The sequence below is a fragment of the Lonchura striata genome, chromosome 5 (genome assembly GCF_046129695.1).
Source record: "Lonchura striata isolate bLonStr1 chromosome 5, bLonStr1.mat, whole genome shotgun sequence".
Taxonomy (NCBI): Eukaryota; Metazoa; Chordata; class Aves; order Passeriformes; family Estrildidae; genus Lonchura; species Lonchura striata.
The window spans coordinates 14331123-14347713 of NC_134607.1; the positions used below are offsets into that span (position 1 = coordinate 14331123).

General features: G+C 42.1%; 1 protein-coding gene across 17 annotated transcripts in view; it reads right to left on the minus strand.

Moving 5' to 3' along the window:
- Window positions 1-16591, minus strand: part of SOX5 (SRY-box transcription factor 5) — a 609634-nt gene that overhangs the window by 12733 nt on the left and 580310 nt on the right. For all 17 annotated transcript variants that reach the window (XM_077783333.1, XM_077783325.1, XM_077783327.1 and 14 more), the window contains 2 exons: window positions 3489-3597; window positions 2453-2626 (listed from right to left, as the gene is read on the minus strand). In XM_077783333.1, the coding sequence (XP_077639459.1) occupies window positions 2453-2626; window positions 3489-3597 (283 nt within the window). The remainder of the gene's footprint in view (window positions 1-2452; window positions 2627-3488; window positions 3598-16591) is intronic.

Genomic DNA, 16591 nt, shown 5'->3' on the forward strand with positions numbered 1-16591 from the left:
AATGTGTAAGAATGTATATTTCTGAAGCTAGTAATTAACTTCATTTTTTCCCAAAATCTTTACATAGATTTCTCAGTAAAATTTATTAAAATATTTACCAAAATATCTAAACAATGCATTATTAAATTGACAGGGTCCAGCAGCCCCACTTTAGCACTTTTTTAACAATTTACTAAAAAATCCATTATCCACAAGTTTAAGTTGCAATGAACAGATGGATGACAAACGTATGCACGGATGAATTTAGTGACAAATCCGTGTATCTAATTTTTATGCTCAAAACATAATACCACAGCGTCAAACATAATCCCTAGAGAATTCTAGTGCTGGGAAGGGCACCTCCTTCTCATTTTACTATAAAAAATGACCCTCAGCTGGTAAAAACTCTATCTAAGTTACTCTGCATGACAACAAGCTCTGTGACCTCAACGTGTAGCAGAGCTGCTGGAAAAGTGGGAAGGAAAAATTGTGGCTTTCTAATAAGGACACCCTAATACCTGGTTGAACTGTGAGCTTCTAATTGGTCACCCTATGCCAGTTAACAGACAGCTCCCTGCTGACTTCAAAAGACTGGCCTTTTGCAGCTGAGGGAAGAACTCTGTAATGTTTCTGTCAAGAAGGAAGATGCCAGGACATCCCTCTCTATTGCACACGTAGAATGAAAAAAAAAAAAAAAATCAAATGTGATGCTGTAAAGAAATAGAAACATCATCTTTCACTGTCTCAGACCTTGCTTTTCCCTGTATCTGGCAGCAAAACAGAGTTTGGAGTCAGCTATACTGTCTGTCACCTCAACAGGATCTGTAATGAATTTGCACATTTTACTCCAACTACTGTATATCTAATCAGAAAAAGATGTCTCCATATCTCCCTGATCTAGTGCCAAATAGTAAAAGGTGATTCCTTATGTTAACAATTTCAGCATAATGGCTTATTAAAACCAGATTTTAGGGTATTATAAAATGCTTAGAAGCCCTTTAAAATGTCAACCAGGATCCCCAGAGACTGTGTAAAATGTCAGCCCAGCTCAAATGCCTGTTTTAAGCAGAATGAATTAGCAGCATGCTGTTGGAGGTTGTTATCCAAAACAATCAGTTAAGAGGGAAAACATCAAGCTCTCTTTGTACTTTCTATATGAAAAGGGCCATTCAGAATGATCTTGTAGATTTCTGAAACTGATTACTTAAAAACAAGTTTAACCAGGTCCAGTCTCAATTTAGAAACAGACCAAAACTATTACTGCCCTGTCCTCCGGCTAATCACATCATACACCTCTGACCAGTATAATCACTTTAAACCAGTATAAGGAAGGTTATATTGCCATCAACATAACCAATTTAGCCTTCTAATCCTGTTCCCATAACTAATCTAATCATCTCGTACCACCCTCTAAATCATGGCTTCATATCATCACATCTGCCATCCATGGCAATACATTTTGCTTCTCCAACCAATTTATCTTGTTTCCACTTGCCCCCCGCTAACTTTTCATAATACCACTCTAATCAAGGTAAGCCTCAAACCTCTGACCAGTCTAAACCTGGCATATTTACCAGCCCTGCAGCTGGCTAATGCTGCCATTAAAACTGCACTGCATCTCTTGAGCAGCCTGCAAAACCAGTGAGATCTGCAGCACAGGTAAACACGTTCCCTGCTTAGCTGCTGGCCTGAGGGATGCTTAGGTCCTGTAGCTCTTTTTATTGGTAAAAATACAGTATCTCTAACTTGGTCACAGATATATTATTTTTCTGCTGAAAAGTAATTCACTGGCCTCAGTGAGCCTCACCTACTGTGTCATCCAGCACAACACAGAGGAGTAACTTTGGATAGAACATGGTCCTGAGAATCTGATTAAACAGTGATAAATTGGAAGACTCTGGCATGAGATTCAGTAGCTGATGCTCATGACAAATCTTGATCGGGATGTGAAGAGCAGACAATATGGAAGTCAGGGTTTTAAAAAAATTATTTTCAATATATGGAAGAATGAAGAACCACCCACTGTAGGAGAAGATCAGGTTTGAGAACCTGAAGATGCACAAATCTGTGTGGCCTGCTGAGATGCATCTGCAGGACCTGAGGGAACTGACAGAAGAACTGGCTAAGCCACTGTCCATCCTATTGGAGAAGTGGCAGTCTGGTGAAGTTGTGGCTCTCTGGAAAAGGAGAAACGTAAACCTCATATTTCACAAGGAAAACCTGGGAACTACAGGCTACTCCACCTCTCCTCTGTGCACAGTAAAGTCGCCACCACAATCTCAGTAATTACAAAGAATATTTCAGGTTGTGGTTAATACATACTGCTGGGGAGACCCCTATCACTGCTGTTCTTGGTGCAGTGACTAAAGCACAAGAGAGAAAGAAGAAATGCTGTTCTGTCGGGTGCTCAGCTAAACTCAGTCATAATCCTCTCCAGCTCCGCTCGGGAAGAGCGGTGCTCTGCCACTCTTACCTAGTATCTTGCTGATGTTGGAGTTGTGCATGTCAGGGAAGGCCTGAAGGATCTTCCTGCGCTCGTCCTTAGCCCACACCATGAAGGCGTTCATGGGGCGCTTGATGTGCGGCTCATTGCTGCCACGCCCTCGCGACTCGCGGTAAATCCGAGACTCCGAAACTCCCGCACTTCCTGCAAAGCAACAGGGAAACATCTCCAGCTTGTGGCTCGGAACGCAGCTTCCTCTGCCAGCAGTAACCTAGGCCAGCTGCTGCACGTTCAGTGAGTCACAGTCACAATAGGTTAATGGTTGTATATTGCCTGTTTTAATTACTCTATTAATTCAGCATCACATAGTATACACCTGATAAGGAGTTTTGATTGTTTTTAAATACAAAGTATTACACAGCTTTTCTAAGCCATCTTTTACTGCTTAATTGCATAAACCAAATACATACTTATCAATGCAAGCTTATTTTTAATTTTCATCCTTTCTTGCTTACAGAATGCTGGTGATATTATGTCACCCATTTTCTACCTTTTCTATGACAGAAAGGGTGTGATAGATGGCAATACTGGGCATTCCTTCTTAAGCAGTTCTCTAACTAGCAAATGAATACTTGCTAGTTTTTGTGCTTACGTCTCCTTAACAATATACGCAATAGCAGAGAAGCAAATAAACATTGTGCTCGCTTCATCAAAACAATAAGGCCCCCACAGATGCAGAGAACACATCATTTACAGAGGATCAGGTCTACACTTCATGGCTTCCCTGAGTGATCTCACTTACCCAACATATATTTGCCTCCTTTAGTCCCTTTTATTATCAGAAATACATTTTTAGTCCCATCTTGAGACCTTCAGTGGACAGAGGGAAGGTTAAAAATAATCTCCAGACTTAAAACATGAATCACTTCTACCAGTCTTGTTTCATAGCCACTTATTGCTAACAGCTTGTACTCCTCATGGGCCTCCAAAGCCCTGGGATTCTCCCTCAGATCCCGTTGATACGCACACACAAACCTGGAAATCAGGAAAAGCCATTTGTACTGACCGTCAGAATCTCCACTCATGTTGAAATCCATCATTGCGTGGCTGAACTTCCCATCTTCACTCTGTTTTACTGCCAGCTGCTGAGTCAGGGTCTCCAGTGTTGTTTTGTCCTGTATGGGCCAGATGATCAGGAAAATAATCAAATAATGTAAATCCAACGTTTGTATGTTATTTGGGAGGTTTATAGGGAAGCTAGATAACTATTCACAAGAGTTTACTGAGCCATGTATTGAAGAATAAATAACAGTGCTTTTTCTGGAAGAGACAGGGTTACAAACTCTACCATAAAGTCCTTTTCAAAACTTGCTTATTAGCTAGTGATAAGCAAATTCTGTAGTGTTGAAAAGATTGGCTTAGTTAGGCATGCTAAAACTGGCTGCACATCTGAAGAATACTTCAACTCTCTATGTTCCTGGGACTGCAAAGCTGGCCTGAAAGTTTAGGTGACACATACTCTTTTGCAATGCATTTATTGTAGCACTCTATTTCTAGCCTGCAATCAAAGTGCAGAGACATGGATGGCTTTGCTCTGTTTCTTTTTTAAAAGGCAGTATTTTAGGAAGTAGCCCATAGGGCAAGAAAAAGCACCCTACAGTACAAACTTATTCAGGCCTTGGGAAAGATTCAGCCTGAATTAAGCATGATCCTTGGGCAGCAGTTTGTGTTCCTTTCCAGACTGTTTTGTCCAACCCTACTAACACCCTGTCCATCACTCATCTGGTCAGAACTGTGAACCCTGGATTGCAACAGGCTGCTGTGTGCTGCCAATTAATCTGTCAGGCTGCAGCAGTGTCTAAAGACTGCCAGAACAACATGCTAGGGCAATTCATTCCAATGTCCTCTTCAAAGCACCTCGCTTCCCCCTGAATTGACTTTAAAAACACAAAGGTATTCCATTTTCCAACTTGTTTTTGTTTTCCCAATGGCTTCTGCTCATGAGCATTCTATCTTCCTGACAATCATATGTTTAAAAAGAAGTCTTTCAGGAAAGCAGTACTAACATTTCAAAATCTCAGGCACTGTGCCTTTTGCAAAGCTAAGAAAATGACATGATATGGCATGATAATGAAGTGGCTCTAGTCAAAAAAATTCTTTTGAGCTTCTTCCTGAAAGAAAAGATTTCTGTTTCCTTGCTCTATTCTACTCCTGTTGGCTGTAAAAGATCAATAAACTAAAAAAACTTTCAGTTTCCACATGGCAACTGTTTCATGTAGCCTAATAATGTCACTGGGATGTGTTACATTGGAAAGCAGAAAAGGGAACAATGCAAATACAGAAACATTTCCTGCCAAGTGATGTCCCTGCATCTGCAATTTGAAGACTGGTTCAAATTCATATAAGTCACTGCACAGATTTTCTCAGGAAAAGTTAGAAACAAGGCTAACCTGCTCAATTTTTATGCTCACAGAGTTTAGGGAACATGAGGTTAACTTCCTATTCCTCACATCCGTTTTCACTACGAATCCCTTTCACACTCCTGGTGCTTTGTCTACACCCTGACACTTCACCATGGAAAGCATGCAAGAGGAGTCATCCTCTTGAGTTTTGCAGGAAAAGCTCATGCAGCAGACTCAGCCTATCCCAAGCAAAAAGGTTTCCATAACAACTACTAGGCACAGCAGATCCAGAAAGCTTGGAGAAGCTTCAAATAAGCACCCGAACTATTCAGGCATTTAGCTTTACCGAACCTTTGATCCATCATTTTTGACTCTGTTCTCATTTCCAAAGTAGCCTGTCAGAAGTCAAAAACTCAGGACTAAGTTGACTTTGTATTTCTTCCAAATTGATTGCAGATATATAATGAAATTCAACAGTTTTTCCTCAGAAAAAAAAAATCTATTTCCTGTCAACTTCATAATGCTAGAGTTAAAAAAAAAATTATGTCAGGAATCATTTTAAAACACTGGCACCAAGATATGATGTAAAATAACATTTTCTCTTGTTGGCTATATTATAGGGGAGGGGAGTTACTCTGCCGCAGCCTTTTTTCAAAGCATGTGTAAACCTCTTGGAGAAACAGAGCTGAGAGCGTACAGGGCATGGGTTGAACAGCTTCTTCTTTAGGCAGGCGATGCAGCTCTTGGAGGTAGAGGCAGCCCCACTCCCCAGCATGCTCCAGGGACACAGTCTGACAGTTCCCAGGTCAGAGAACACTCTGGAAGCCGCCTGCAAGGCACATCCCAGGTATGGCTCCTTCGTCAGAGCCTGGAGCTGCTGCACTCCAGCTGGGGCAGAGTTTGGCACTTGGAGCTGCAGCCATGCTGGATGCAGTGAGGGAGCCCAGTGTGATGGAAGAAGGCCCTGAAGGAATGCCTGGAGATCATGGAGAAGATGGCTCTCACAGAACTGTGACATGATGCCACTGGAACCATGCTCTGAACATCGTGACAATTTACTCCTTGCTACTTCAATGTGTAACTCAACCAGCAATGGTAAAATGGCAACTAAAAATAACTTCTGCATGACATTGATCTTGAAGCAGAAGATCAAAGCAGCCAGCTGTACCTTTCTGTGTTAATGCTCAGTAACATTTTAAGTCAAAAAAGCACAAAGGCAATAATAAGTCTAAGGCCTGCTCCTGCCTGAGCCTCTGCACCAGCACATCTCCTGTGAGGAAAGGCTGTGAGAGCTGGGGTTGCTCAGCCTGGAAAAGAGAAGGTTTTAGGGTTATCTAATTGTGTCCTTGCAGTGGCCCTCCTGAGGGGAGCTGATGAGAAAGATGGAGTGAATATTTACCAGGGCCTGGAGTGACAGGACAAGGGGCAATGGCTTCCCACTGGAAGACAGTATGTTTAGATTAGATGTTAGGGACAAATTCTTTGCTCTGAGAATGGTGAGACACTGGATCAGGCTGCCTAGAATTAGAAGTTATGGATACCCCATTCCTGGAATTGCTCAAGACCAGGTTGGATGGTTGATTGCTCTGAGCAACATGGTCCAGTGGAAGGTGTCCCTGCTCATGGCAGGGGGTTTGGAGGTAGAAGTTCTTTAAGATATCTTCCATCTCAAGCCATTAAAAAACCCCAAATCACCCAACTGCCCCCCTCAAAACCCCAAACCAAACAGTATTAGGATAGCAGAAAGAGAGCAGATCACTCTGGCAGGATGCAGAAGTCTGACCATAGGTCAGCAGCACTGTGATTTCCAGTCCTACACTCTTCCCATTAAACACACAGCAGCTGATTTCCCCCAATCTTGATGCAGAGAAGCACTTTCACAATCACTAAATGTTTGAAATGTTTGAAAGGGGCCAAGCAGCAATTCCATGGCGTTTTGCTGGAAAGCATTCCGTTGATGACTTACTGCTTTTCATTTGATAGAAGCATCTATGTATGTTTCCTACAGAGTCCTTCTGTTTATGGGCAAGTATTTAGGGAACCTCCAAAGAAACAAAGGAGAAGGTGTTTTCTTCTCTGACCCCAAATTAACTGGCAACCTGCTGATACTGCTATTGCAGCCACCCCTCACAGAATCACAGAATGGTTTGGGTTGGAAGGGACCTTAAAGATCAACTGGCTCCAACCATAGCCCTCCAGCCCACAACAGAAAAGGACATCTACATGATAACTTCAGACACGAAATCCACACTATTTGAAGTTTATACAAACCACGATCTATGTGTCATCATCATCATAACACCAAACTCATCAACATAAAATCAAATTACATGTTCCCAAAACTGCCACCACTCTGCTGTGCTGGATCAGCTGTTTGAACGGTAGCAAGGTGAGACCCCACCCAGTGCCAACAGGTGGGTTTAATTATGTTGGGCCCAGCAGCACATCCCTTTGTTTCAGGTATGAAATGCTATTCCATCCTATAAAAAATTCCAGGTGGTGTCTACTGCAGCCTAGAACTAATATTTCTGGGAACAACAGGCAAGGTTGGTCCAAACCCAGGAAAGAGGTGTGGAGAATTGCTTGTCTAATTGCTAAAAATTAGACAGCACAAAGCAGCAAAAGCAAACAGAAAGGAGCATTCCTGTCCTTCCAGGAGAAGAAACATAGCCATCTCTTCCTAAATATGAAGTGATTCCAAATTTCTGAATTTTGTATCAGACCTCAGAAGGCTGAAAGACATTTTATAAATATCTTAGTACTTTATGAAGGGCTTCTTAATCAACATTTCTGCTGGATTATAGGAGAGATTCTGCAGGGGCAGCGAGAGCTCTGTTGACTGGATCACTTAAAATTCTCAGAGAAGATAATACTGTAGAGACCTTTCAATCTCAAAATTGTTCAAAGTGTAACCAGAGAGGTTTCATCAATAGCCACTGTGTGATGAGAAGTTTCTAACTTTATTAATCAAAGAAAATAACCTGCCAGAGAAGACTGATTTGTACCACAACTCCTAGAAATGCTCTAATTATATTTAAAAGAACAAAAACACATACACACATGGAATATGTCATGTTAAAAAAAAATATAAGAAATGACTAAGCACCACAAGTCAGACTCAGTTTTGTGGTCAGCTGCAAAAGTTAGTTGGCTCTCTGTCATGGATAGCTGTCATAGTTTAACAAAACATTGATCTAAAAATGACAAGAACTTGGTTGCAGTCTCTTTCATAGAAGAAACATAAAACAAGAAGAGTCAAAACATATGTAGAACAGCCTGATCCTGTTTGCCAGAACTCCTCCCACTACTACAAGAAAGTGAAGCAAGCCCTTGGAACGTTTGAGAAATAAAAACATCGTGCTAGATCTGTCCTCTGCCCTCCTTGCTCCCTCCAGTACCGGCTCACAGCACCAGTGCCCAGGATGCCCCGAGACCATCCCCACACCTACATTGCAGAAGGACTCCAGGCTCCTTCCAGAACACTGTGAAGGCTGGACATATGGCTGTGGATCCCTCCTCCCCTCTGTGAGACATCCTTTTGGCTGGGCTGCTTGGCAATCCCTGCTGGCGCTCTGAGCCCTGTCAGAGCCGCGCTCTGCCAAGAGCCATTTTTCCGATTGCATAATTCAAGGTTTGCACTTTCACTGAAGCAGTCCCCTCTTCCCTCTGCTGCTCCCCTCACCCTACCCCCAGTTTCCCTGACAGGAATATTTCTCCTCTCCTTTTTGATGGCTGCAGAGAAACAGCCAATTCCTGAGATGGAGTGTTCAGGACCATAACTTCACATTCCTGCTTTTCATATCCCAAGGGAACCGAAAGGCCAGGAAAAAAAAAAAGGTGGAGAGAGCCAAACAAAGACAAACTGCAAGGAGAAACTTGCTGATTATCTCTTGCATCTAAGAATTCCGCACACACTGATGGATACAGCCTAGTACCTTTGCTTGGCGTCAATAAATTAAAAATAAGCAGATGGTTGCCTGCTACTGTCCTTTTGTGTGTCTCATTTCTTCCCTTCCCCTCCACCTTCAGTTTGTCCAGCTATTTCCCATATCTAAATGCTAAAGGTGGTAGTTCAAATAGATTTGAGTTTTGAGGAAGTAGTTTTTGTCTTAGATTGATGAGCAGGACCTGTGACAGCATCTGATGTGGCTTGTGGTACTGAGGCACATCTCCTTGCCCAGCAAGGGCCTGTAAATATCAACCCTTCCAACACATACCTTGGTCAATATGCACCAGATCTTAAAGTTTCAGGCAGATTAATTGCTATGATTGCACAAGAAAAATTCAGTTTATGACAGAAAACATACTGAATCCTTAGACAAGCTGGTGGCACCAGGTGTTATCCATTCAACCCTGTGGTATTTTCCTTAGCTCTCCAAGAAGCTGAAGAGTCTTCTGCTCCATCTAACACGAATGAAGACTTTGTAAAAGTAATCTCTCTGTGCAATCTCTCTGCCTCTTGTGATAATAAACATCAGAATAGCATGAGTTCTAAAGCTTTCAGCCAGAGTCTCACCAAGAGTGGAAAACATGAGGTAGGCAGGCAGGCATGATGGACGGTGGAGAGCTGGAAGAACTCAAGGGAACAACAGGCAACAGTGATAGCTGTGCCCAGAGGTTTGCACATGATGGATTATTTGCATTACAGACTCTGCTCCTGCACATTAATGCCACGGTACCTCAAAACAGGTACTGTGCATGCTGTCTGTGTCCCAGTCCGAGCCTTGTGATGGCCCAGATCTGGTTACACCTCTAACTGCTGTAAGAGAATGTCCAGCTCTTTTCAGAGGCATCTTTGACTTAGATTTGGGTTTTTCTGTGTCACCTTGCCCAAGTGTTCTTCACTCATCACTGAATTACCCACAACTTTTCACAAAGAAAGGTAGGATTATGAACTGCTTACCAGAAGGGAAACGGAGTCACACGTTATGGGACTTGCCAAAGGTTCTTTAGTAAGACTGATAAATATTTTTAGTAACTGAAATAAGCATTCCTGAATCTTCCAAAAAAATTGCCATCTCAAGTTTGTAATTTCTTTTTGAGTGTGGAATTATGACTCTTGCTGATGGCACATGGTACCATGGAAAGCAAAATAAAAACAAAGCAGCTATAGATCCACCACTGCAATGGACCTTGCTTAAGTCACGCCTGCAGGGCTGTAAAACTCATAAAAAGCACATGCATAAATGATAAAACAGAGTGAGACATTCAAATGTTGACTCAGTAATTGTTAAACCCCTTCGGCTGCACAATTTTATAGTCTTCTACTGTATTAATGAAAACACAAGAAACAACAAAGAAGGGGGTTTAGCCTTCCAATTATATAAACTCTGTGGACCACCAAAGAAGATGAAAGATTATTTATAATGTCACAGCAAGTTATCATTTGGGAGATTTTTTTGTTGTTGCATCAAAGTTGATCATAAAGAAACAATGCATTTACCACCCCCTCAGCTCTTTCAATCTTGCTTATCCAAGATCTCTATTTTTCATGGAATAAGCTACCCACAGAATCTAAAACCTGCATTAGAAACAAGAAAATAAAAGAACACTCTTTATTTGTGGCTCTTCCTGATTTTATAGTACTTCTTTCAAAATGATGGCATGCAGTCTAAGTTTGGGCTACATCAGTTGGTAGAGAAACCATATCTTTTGGTTTACAGTACTTATTAAAACACTTGTTGCTTCAATACTGCCTGGAAATCATTGCATCTGATTTACAATCTACATGAAGAGGTTCCTTAGGAGGTGTTACCAGGAAAATGAATACCTAGACATTTAATTACTCTTCTCTCAGGAGCAGACACCACATCACAGAGAGAATTTGCTGAAACTTACAGTCATTTTTCTTTGTTGCCTACAGGGCTTCAGTTTCTAAGGGCTCTCAAGTCACTATCTTTAAAGGCACTGAAGGCATAACAGACTCCACTGAAATAAAAATAGGAAAATCCTCAGTAACCTGTCAAGGGTCAGGTCCCAAAGGTGGTTTTTTTTGTGTTTTGTTTTTTTTTTTTTCCTTTTTTTAAATTAATTCTTTGTTTGAGAAAGAATGAAAGAATTGCTTTATTCATAAAATGTATTATTTGGCTTGGAAACAAACGGATGGGAAGTAGCAATTCTAGAGGATACTGAGGTCCTGCTTTTCTCTCATTATGCTCACTGAAAGACAGAGAAAGTCGGGACTTTTACATGAAAATGCACGTAGGCCCATTATTTTGAAGAAGGAATGAAAAGGAAATCAAAGCAGAATGATGAGATGCTGTTTCCTTCTCAGGAAAGTTGTTCTAGCACAGGCAGAAGCATTGACCTCAACCAGAACCAGCTGTAATCTGCTGACTGCAAATAGGTTAAGAGTTCCATGACCCAGTTTCTTATCCAGACTGCTCCTTGGGCTGACATGGCCTGTAACTCTCTGTGAATTGTTCAGTCACTGCATCTTAATTTCCTGAACTCCACAGGATGGAGACAGTGATGCTTTCCAACCACTGTGAGGAGTTTTGAGGTCTCTGGACGAAATGTGCCATGTAAATTTTAATCAGGGACTTCACAGCGAGTCACAAAGCTGGTACAACTGATCAGTGTGGAAAGGAAACATTAACTAGGGGAGAGAGGTGGCACACTAAAGATGAAACAAGAGGAAAATCACAACCCACACAGATTTCCTGTGAAGGAGGGTCTGCATGAATGCAAAGAGAAAGCAAGAACACAGTCTCTGCTTTCCTGGCAATTGTTTAACAAACAATGGGTGACTAAACTGCACAGCAACAATACAGACATTACAGACTACTTTTTTCCCATTTTTCCCTAGAAGGAATTCAAATTATGAAGGCTGGTGTACCTTTGCTTACACTTTTTCCAGCCCTGGTGAACAGGTCAGGCTGATCCCTCAAGAGCCCAAATGGCCACAACTCACAGAAGAATCAGGCCCAGCCTCTATGACATTGAAGAGAGGTACTGCACTGATGCTGGAGTTCATGAGTGTGCTGAAAGCCCCAGAGACTTGAGATGTGTGATCATGTAAAAAAAAAAAAATAAAAAAAAATCTCAGGAAGTAAGAAGATCTCATGGCTGTGGGACACAGCTTAGAACTTAAACCCAAGGACTCCAAAAGCTCAAAAGTTGTAACAAGAACTCCACATCACTTGTATGTTTTTATTTTCAGGAGGAAGTTGATCCATCTTAATTTGGATTCATAAAACTTCCACAACAGCATAAACAGCTGCAGTCCTCCCTGACCCACACTGGGCTGTGAATGTTCCCCATCTCCACCCCTTGGAGGGAACCAAGTCTGAATTCCCATTTGGACTTCAGCAGCTACATGGGTCTAGGCTTCTTCCCTTGCCTCTCTGCCTGGACTTTGTGCTGGACTTTCACACACACACATCTGTGGGCAGAACCCATCCCTCCCTCCACAGGCTTAATTTCTTATTAGCTAACCCTGCCCCTGCATCCCTGCCATCACAAGGCACTAAGGACACACATAAATATCCAATCTTGTCTTTGAAAAATGGATTTGGGCATTTAATATATGATGGTCAATCAGGAGGGGAAAAAAAAAAGCTGTGTTTTAAAATGAAGAGCTAAAATCTTTGGGGGAATAAAAAATAAAAATGGGAATAAAAAATAAAAAATAGTCCTCACTGCAGAATCTCTCCCTCTTATGCGTAGGCACTTGCTAACTGAGAGTAGTGGCACTGTGACAAAAGCAGCAAAACCAAAGGCAGGCTTTACTAAAGGAAAAGGGGGAGGGGAGTTCTTCCACTGGCCATCTGTGAAAACAAGGCATGTGGCCATTAAATGCAGAGGTTGTAAATATAAATATACACAAGCTCTACACAAAGCAAATGGCAAAAAAAAAAAAAAAAAAAAAGAAAAAAAAAAGAAAGGAGGGGAGGGAAGGGAGGGACAGATAATAAGTGGATAAACTTTCAGCTGAAGTAAATCAAAATGTTTATTGCTTTGTGTTGGGCAAAACCAATATTGATCTTTGCAGCGTGCAAGTCTAACCTGTGTTTTTCTTAATTACATTTGTGCAAAGTTTCAGGAGAAATGGCAGTGGGACTCCTTGACCATGTATGATCCTGTTGAGGCTACTGACTGGAGGTCTGACACCTGGGTGATGGATGGGTGATGACATAATACAAGCTTGACTGTCACACATTTTGAAAACTTCGTGCTGTATGCTGGTAGCATGAAAAAAGAGGACTGCAATCCCCAAACAAGAATTTCTGCTGGCAAAGAACCCCAGTGAAACAAACTTAGAAAGAAAGTAGGGAGAATAGTAATAAGAGGGGGATGTGTTAGGGTAGCACATTAACTTTTATTCTCTGACAGGTCATTGTCTGCAGGACACAGCCTGGCCCCCACACTGTACAAAGGGATCTCTGCTCACACTGCAGGAAGAGAACAAGACGACACTGATCAGCTCTGCTGAAGTTTTACAGGCCAGGGAGGGACAGAGTGGGCTGCAGGATGTATCCATCAGGTCTGCTGGACTTGCAGGGAGAAGGGTGCATGTGTGTAGTATCTGTGGCTGACACAGCCTCTGCTAGTCCCTGAGAATGCTGAAGCAACATTTTCCAGTAAAATATGACAGGGATTATGAAAATGGGCAGGTTTCAACTCTTGAAAGTGATTTGGCTTGTGATGTTAGTACTGTGCCTCTGGGGTAATTTTCAGTGGGTTTCTCTTGCTTGGGAAGGCTGGCTTGCACCAGGTCCCAGTTTCAATCATCACTACTTACTCAGCCTAGACTGACCCATGGCCTCTCAGTGTCTGCAGCAAGCCCAGGGTTTTTCTCTTGTACCAACCCTCCTCTTTTCTTCTCCTGCCTGCCATTCCGTCCTGCAATTCTCTTTTGATTTTCTGGTTCAAATCTAACCATTAGGGGAAGGAAAAAAAGTTATTGAAGCAAAATTATCTACTGCAAGAAAAATTTAAATGTCATGTGTCAAACCAACTACTCCGTATGTGTTTAGTAAAGTGAGCTCCAGTGCTTTATTTTTCAAAGGCAGCAAGAGCTGCAGGTTTGAGATTCTTAATATTCCCCTTCTTCCCAAGGGGAGAGCAGGGACAAAATCCATTTCAGCTCAGTGGATCACAGCGATTTCTTAAGAGTTAACTCTGCCTTCCCCATCCATCAGGCAGCCAATGAGGCATCAGAAGGAATGATGAATGTAAAATTATTACAGGGCTGCCACCCAATATACTTTCTTCCATTTGTGACTAACCCTGGAACTGACACACTTTTTTCATTATTAAACATCCACATTAAGTCAACATTGGTCACTGTCATTTCATGTTTGGCACTTTCTTAAGGGGAACAGGGAGAGGTGGAGGTGGGAGTGGGAAGAATGGAGGGAGGAGGGGTGATTTGGAATGGGAGGAAAGACATCCTGAACCTGGTGCTCCATAAGCATGAGTAATAGGCTCCAGCTTACAATGCTGGAATAAATATTGTTACAAATAGCTGTTTAGTCACAACCCAGCAGACAAGCACATGCCAGATCCTTTTAAAAGGACACACTCCCAGCAGTAACAGGGAGAACTTGCACCACAGGTTCAGCAAGAGAAGGGGGCAGGTACTGGGATCTACTCAGCTTGGAGTGCAAGTCCATCCCTACACATCAGAAAGGCTCCTGGGGCTGGGTGTCCTTACACAGCTGTCCCAGGCACTGCCAGCACTCAGAAAGTAGTGACAAAGGAGGAAGAGGTGCTGCCTGTGTGCCCTGCTCCTCCTCTGTCACAGGGTACATCCCCGAGCCTGGAGCAGTGGGGAATCACTGCCTGGCAATGTGCATGTTTGTGCTGCTACCCCTGCAGGAGTGCTGGCTCTTTGGGCTTGTGCACACCTCCCTTTCTGTTTTGGAGCTGAACAGAGAGGCCAGAGCTCCCTAGCTGATGCTGCCTGTTGTGCTGTTTACCCCAGGTAACATTGTTTACGTATGGTATGTATCAAATTATAATTAACTGTAGATGACAATTACAAATAAAGCTATGCTCTTGGGTTTCCAAGGAACCACAAAAACATACTCTTCTAATTTATACAAGGAAATGTTTCCAAGAAAAGTAATGTAAAAATATGTTTTACTGCATTTGCAATTAAAATAGGTTTTAGTGAAATCCATGTTCATAGTGATACTCAGAGTTTTTACTGTAATCCTCTGAAAATCAAATCCGTCAAGATGGTCCAAGTTGGATGCCCAAAAACTGACTCACCCAAATCATCTTAGTGATTTTTAAAAATCTTTTCATATGTGCGACTCCTTTTATACAGTTTCTATTTCCACAAACTTCCTGTCTGACTGCTGCTTTATCTGGCACGTCTGGCTGTCCACAGGGATGATCCCAACTGGGAACATGAGCAAGAAAACAGGACACATATGAATAGCCCGAAGAGCTTTAACAGAGGCTCCCAAAGATGATTTCCAGCGCCAAGCCTGCCCAGCTACCCCTGGCAGACAAATCCCCAGCAAGAGTCTCCCATAAACGTTGGGAATGGCACAGAATCCCCCTGCACTGGAAGGCTGCAGAAGCAATTCTTGCAACAAAAAGCTCAACAGGTCTCAAGGAATCACAAGCCTCCAAAAGAACACTGCCCACTGCAGCAAAGAAGGGAAAAAAAATCTGGGATAGCCCACACATGAGTGTTTGTTACCTATAAATACTAATGTGCATTTCTAAGTACTAATATGCCCAGTGATATATAGATATACCTTAGGATAATGCTCTCTTAATTCAACCCCTCATCTCAAATTCTCTGGTCAGGAAGCAAAAATGACAGACATAATGTCAAAAGTTAAGGGGCTACCACTAAGTCCTGTGGTGGGACCTTGAGCTTCTGAAAAGGGAAACTCTGTAAAAAAACTGCAGCACTATTTCTTGCTAACCAAATTCCCAACTTTCTCATTCTCTGCCTCTGAAAACAGAGAAAACCAGAATAAAGTTTAACTAAAAATGGTGACACTTCCTTTCCTCTCAAATCTTGCTCTTAGTGAGAAAATCTTAATGTCCTAGAGCAAAAAGACAAACTTTAGAGAAGCTGGATTGTTTGTCTGGATATGAACTTCACACATTAAAATAAATCACAGAATCAATTAGGTTGGAAAACATTTCTGAGATCATCGAGTTCAAACCAGTCCCAAAAAAGTTCTGGCATTAATTGTATCAAGCCCCCAAAGCCTACAGCTGCTTTAGAAAAATTCTCTATTGAGCAAACCATTTTTTCTTCCCGCTACCTTGTAAAAGAACTCCTGTCTGCCCTCCACGAGCCTACCAGGAGGTATGAATTAGAGAGGAAAATAAACTTCAACTGAGGTTGAGGGTGTGAAGTGAAAACAGAAGGAATAAGGAGAATCCCAAGAATAGGAAAGTAACAGAATAAAGTGAATGCAGCTGGTTCCACTCCTGTTACTTAATCAAAAAGCTGTGCAGAGTCACTAGAGCCAGCATAAAGTCATGTGTTAGAACAACAGCTGATCTGTATTAAAGAAGATTAACTTGCAATGCCATGGTGGAGGGCCTGGGATTATTTTATGTGCTTCCATTGCCGAACAAGCCGTCAGCACAATTACTGCCCTCCAATGTGAATGACTGATCTGTAACCACAGCTAAACAGCATGCTGCTTAGGGGCCTGGGTGCTTCATGAAGATGAATTTCCATACCATCAAAGTGCTTTTAATGGGCTTCCTGATCCAACCACAAGGCCTGCTTTGCAAGTATATAGAACTCAGGATGAAGGCTTCCTGTCCAAAAGGATTTGGTCGG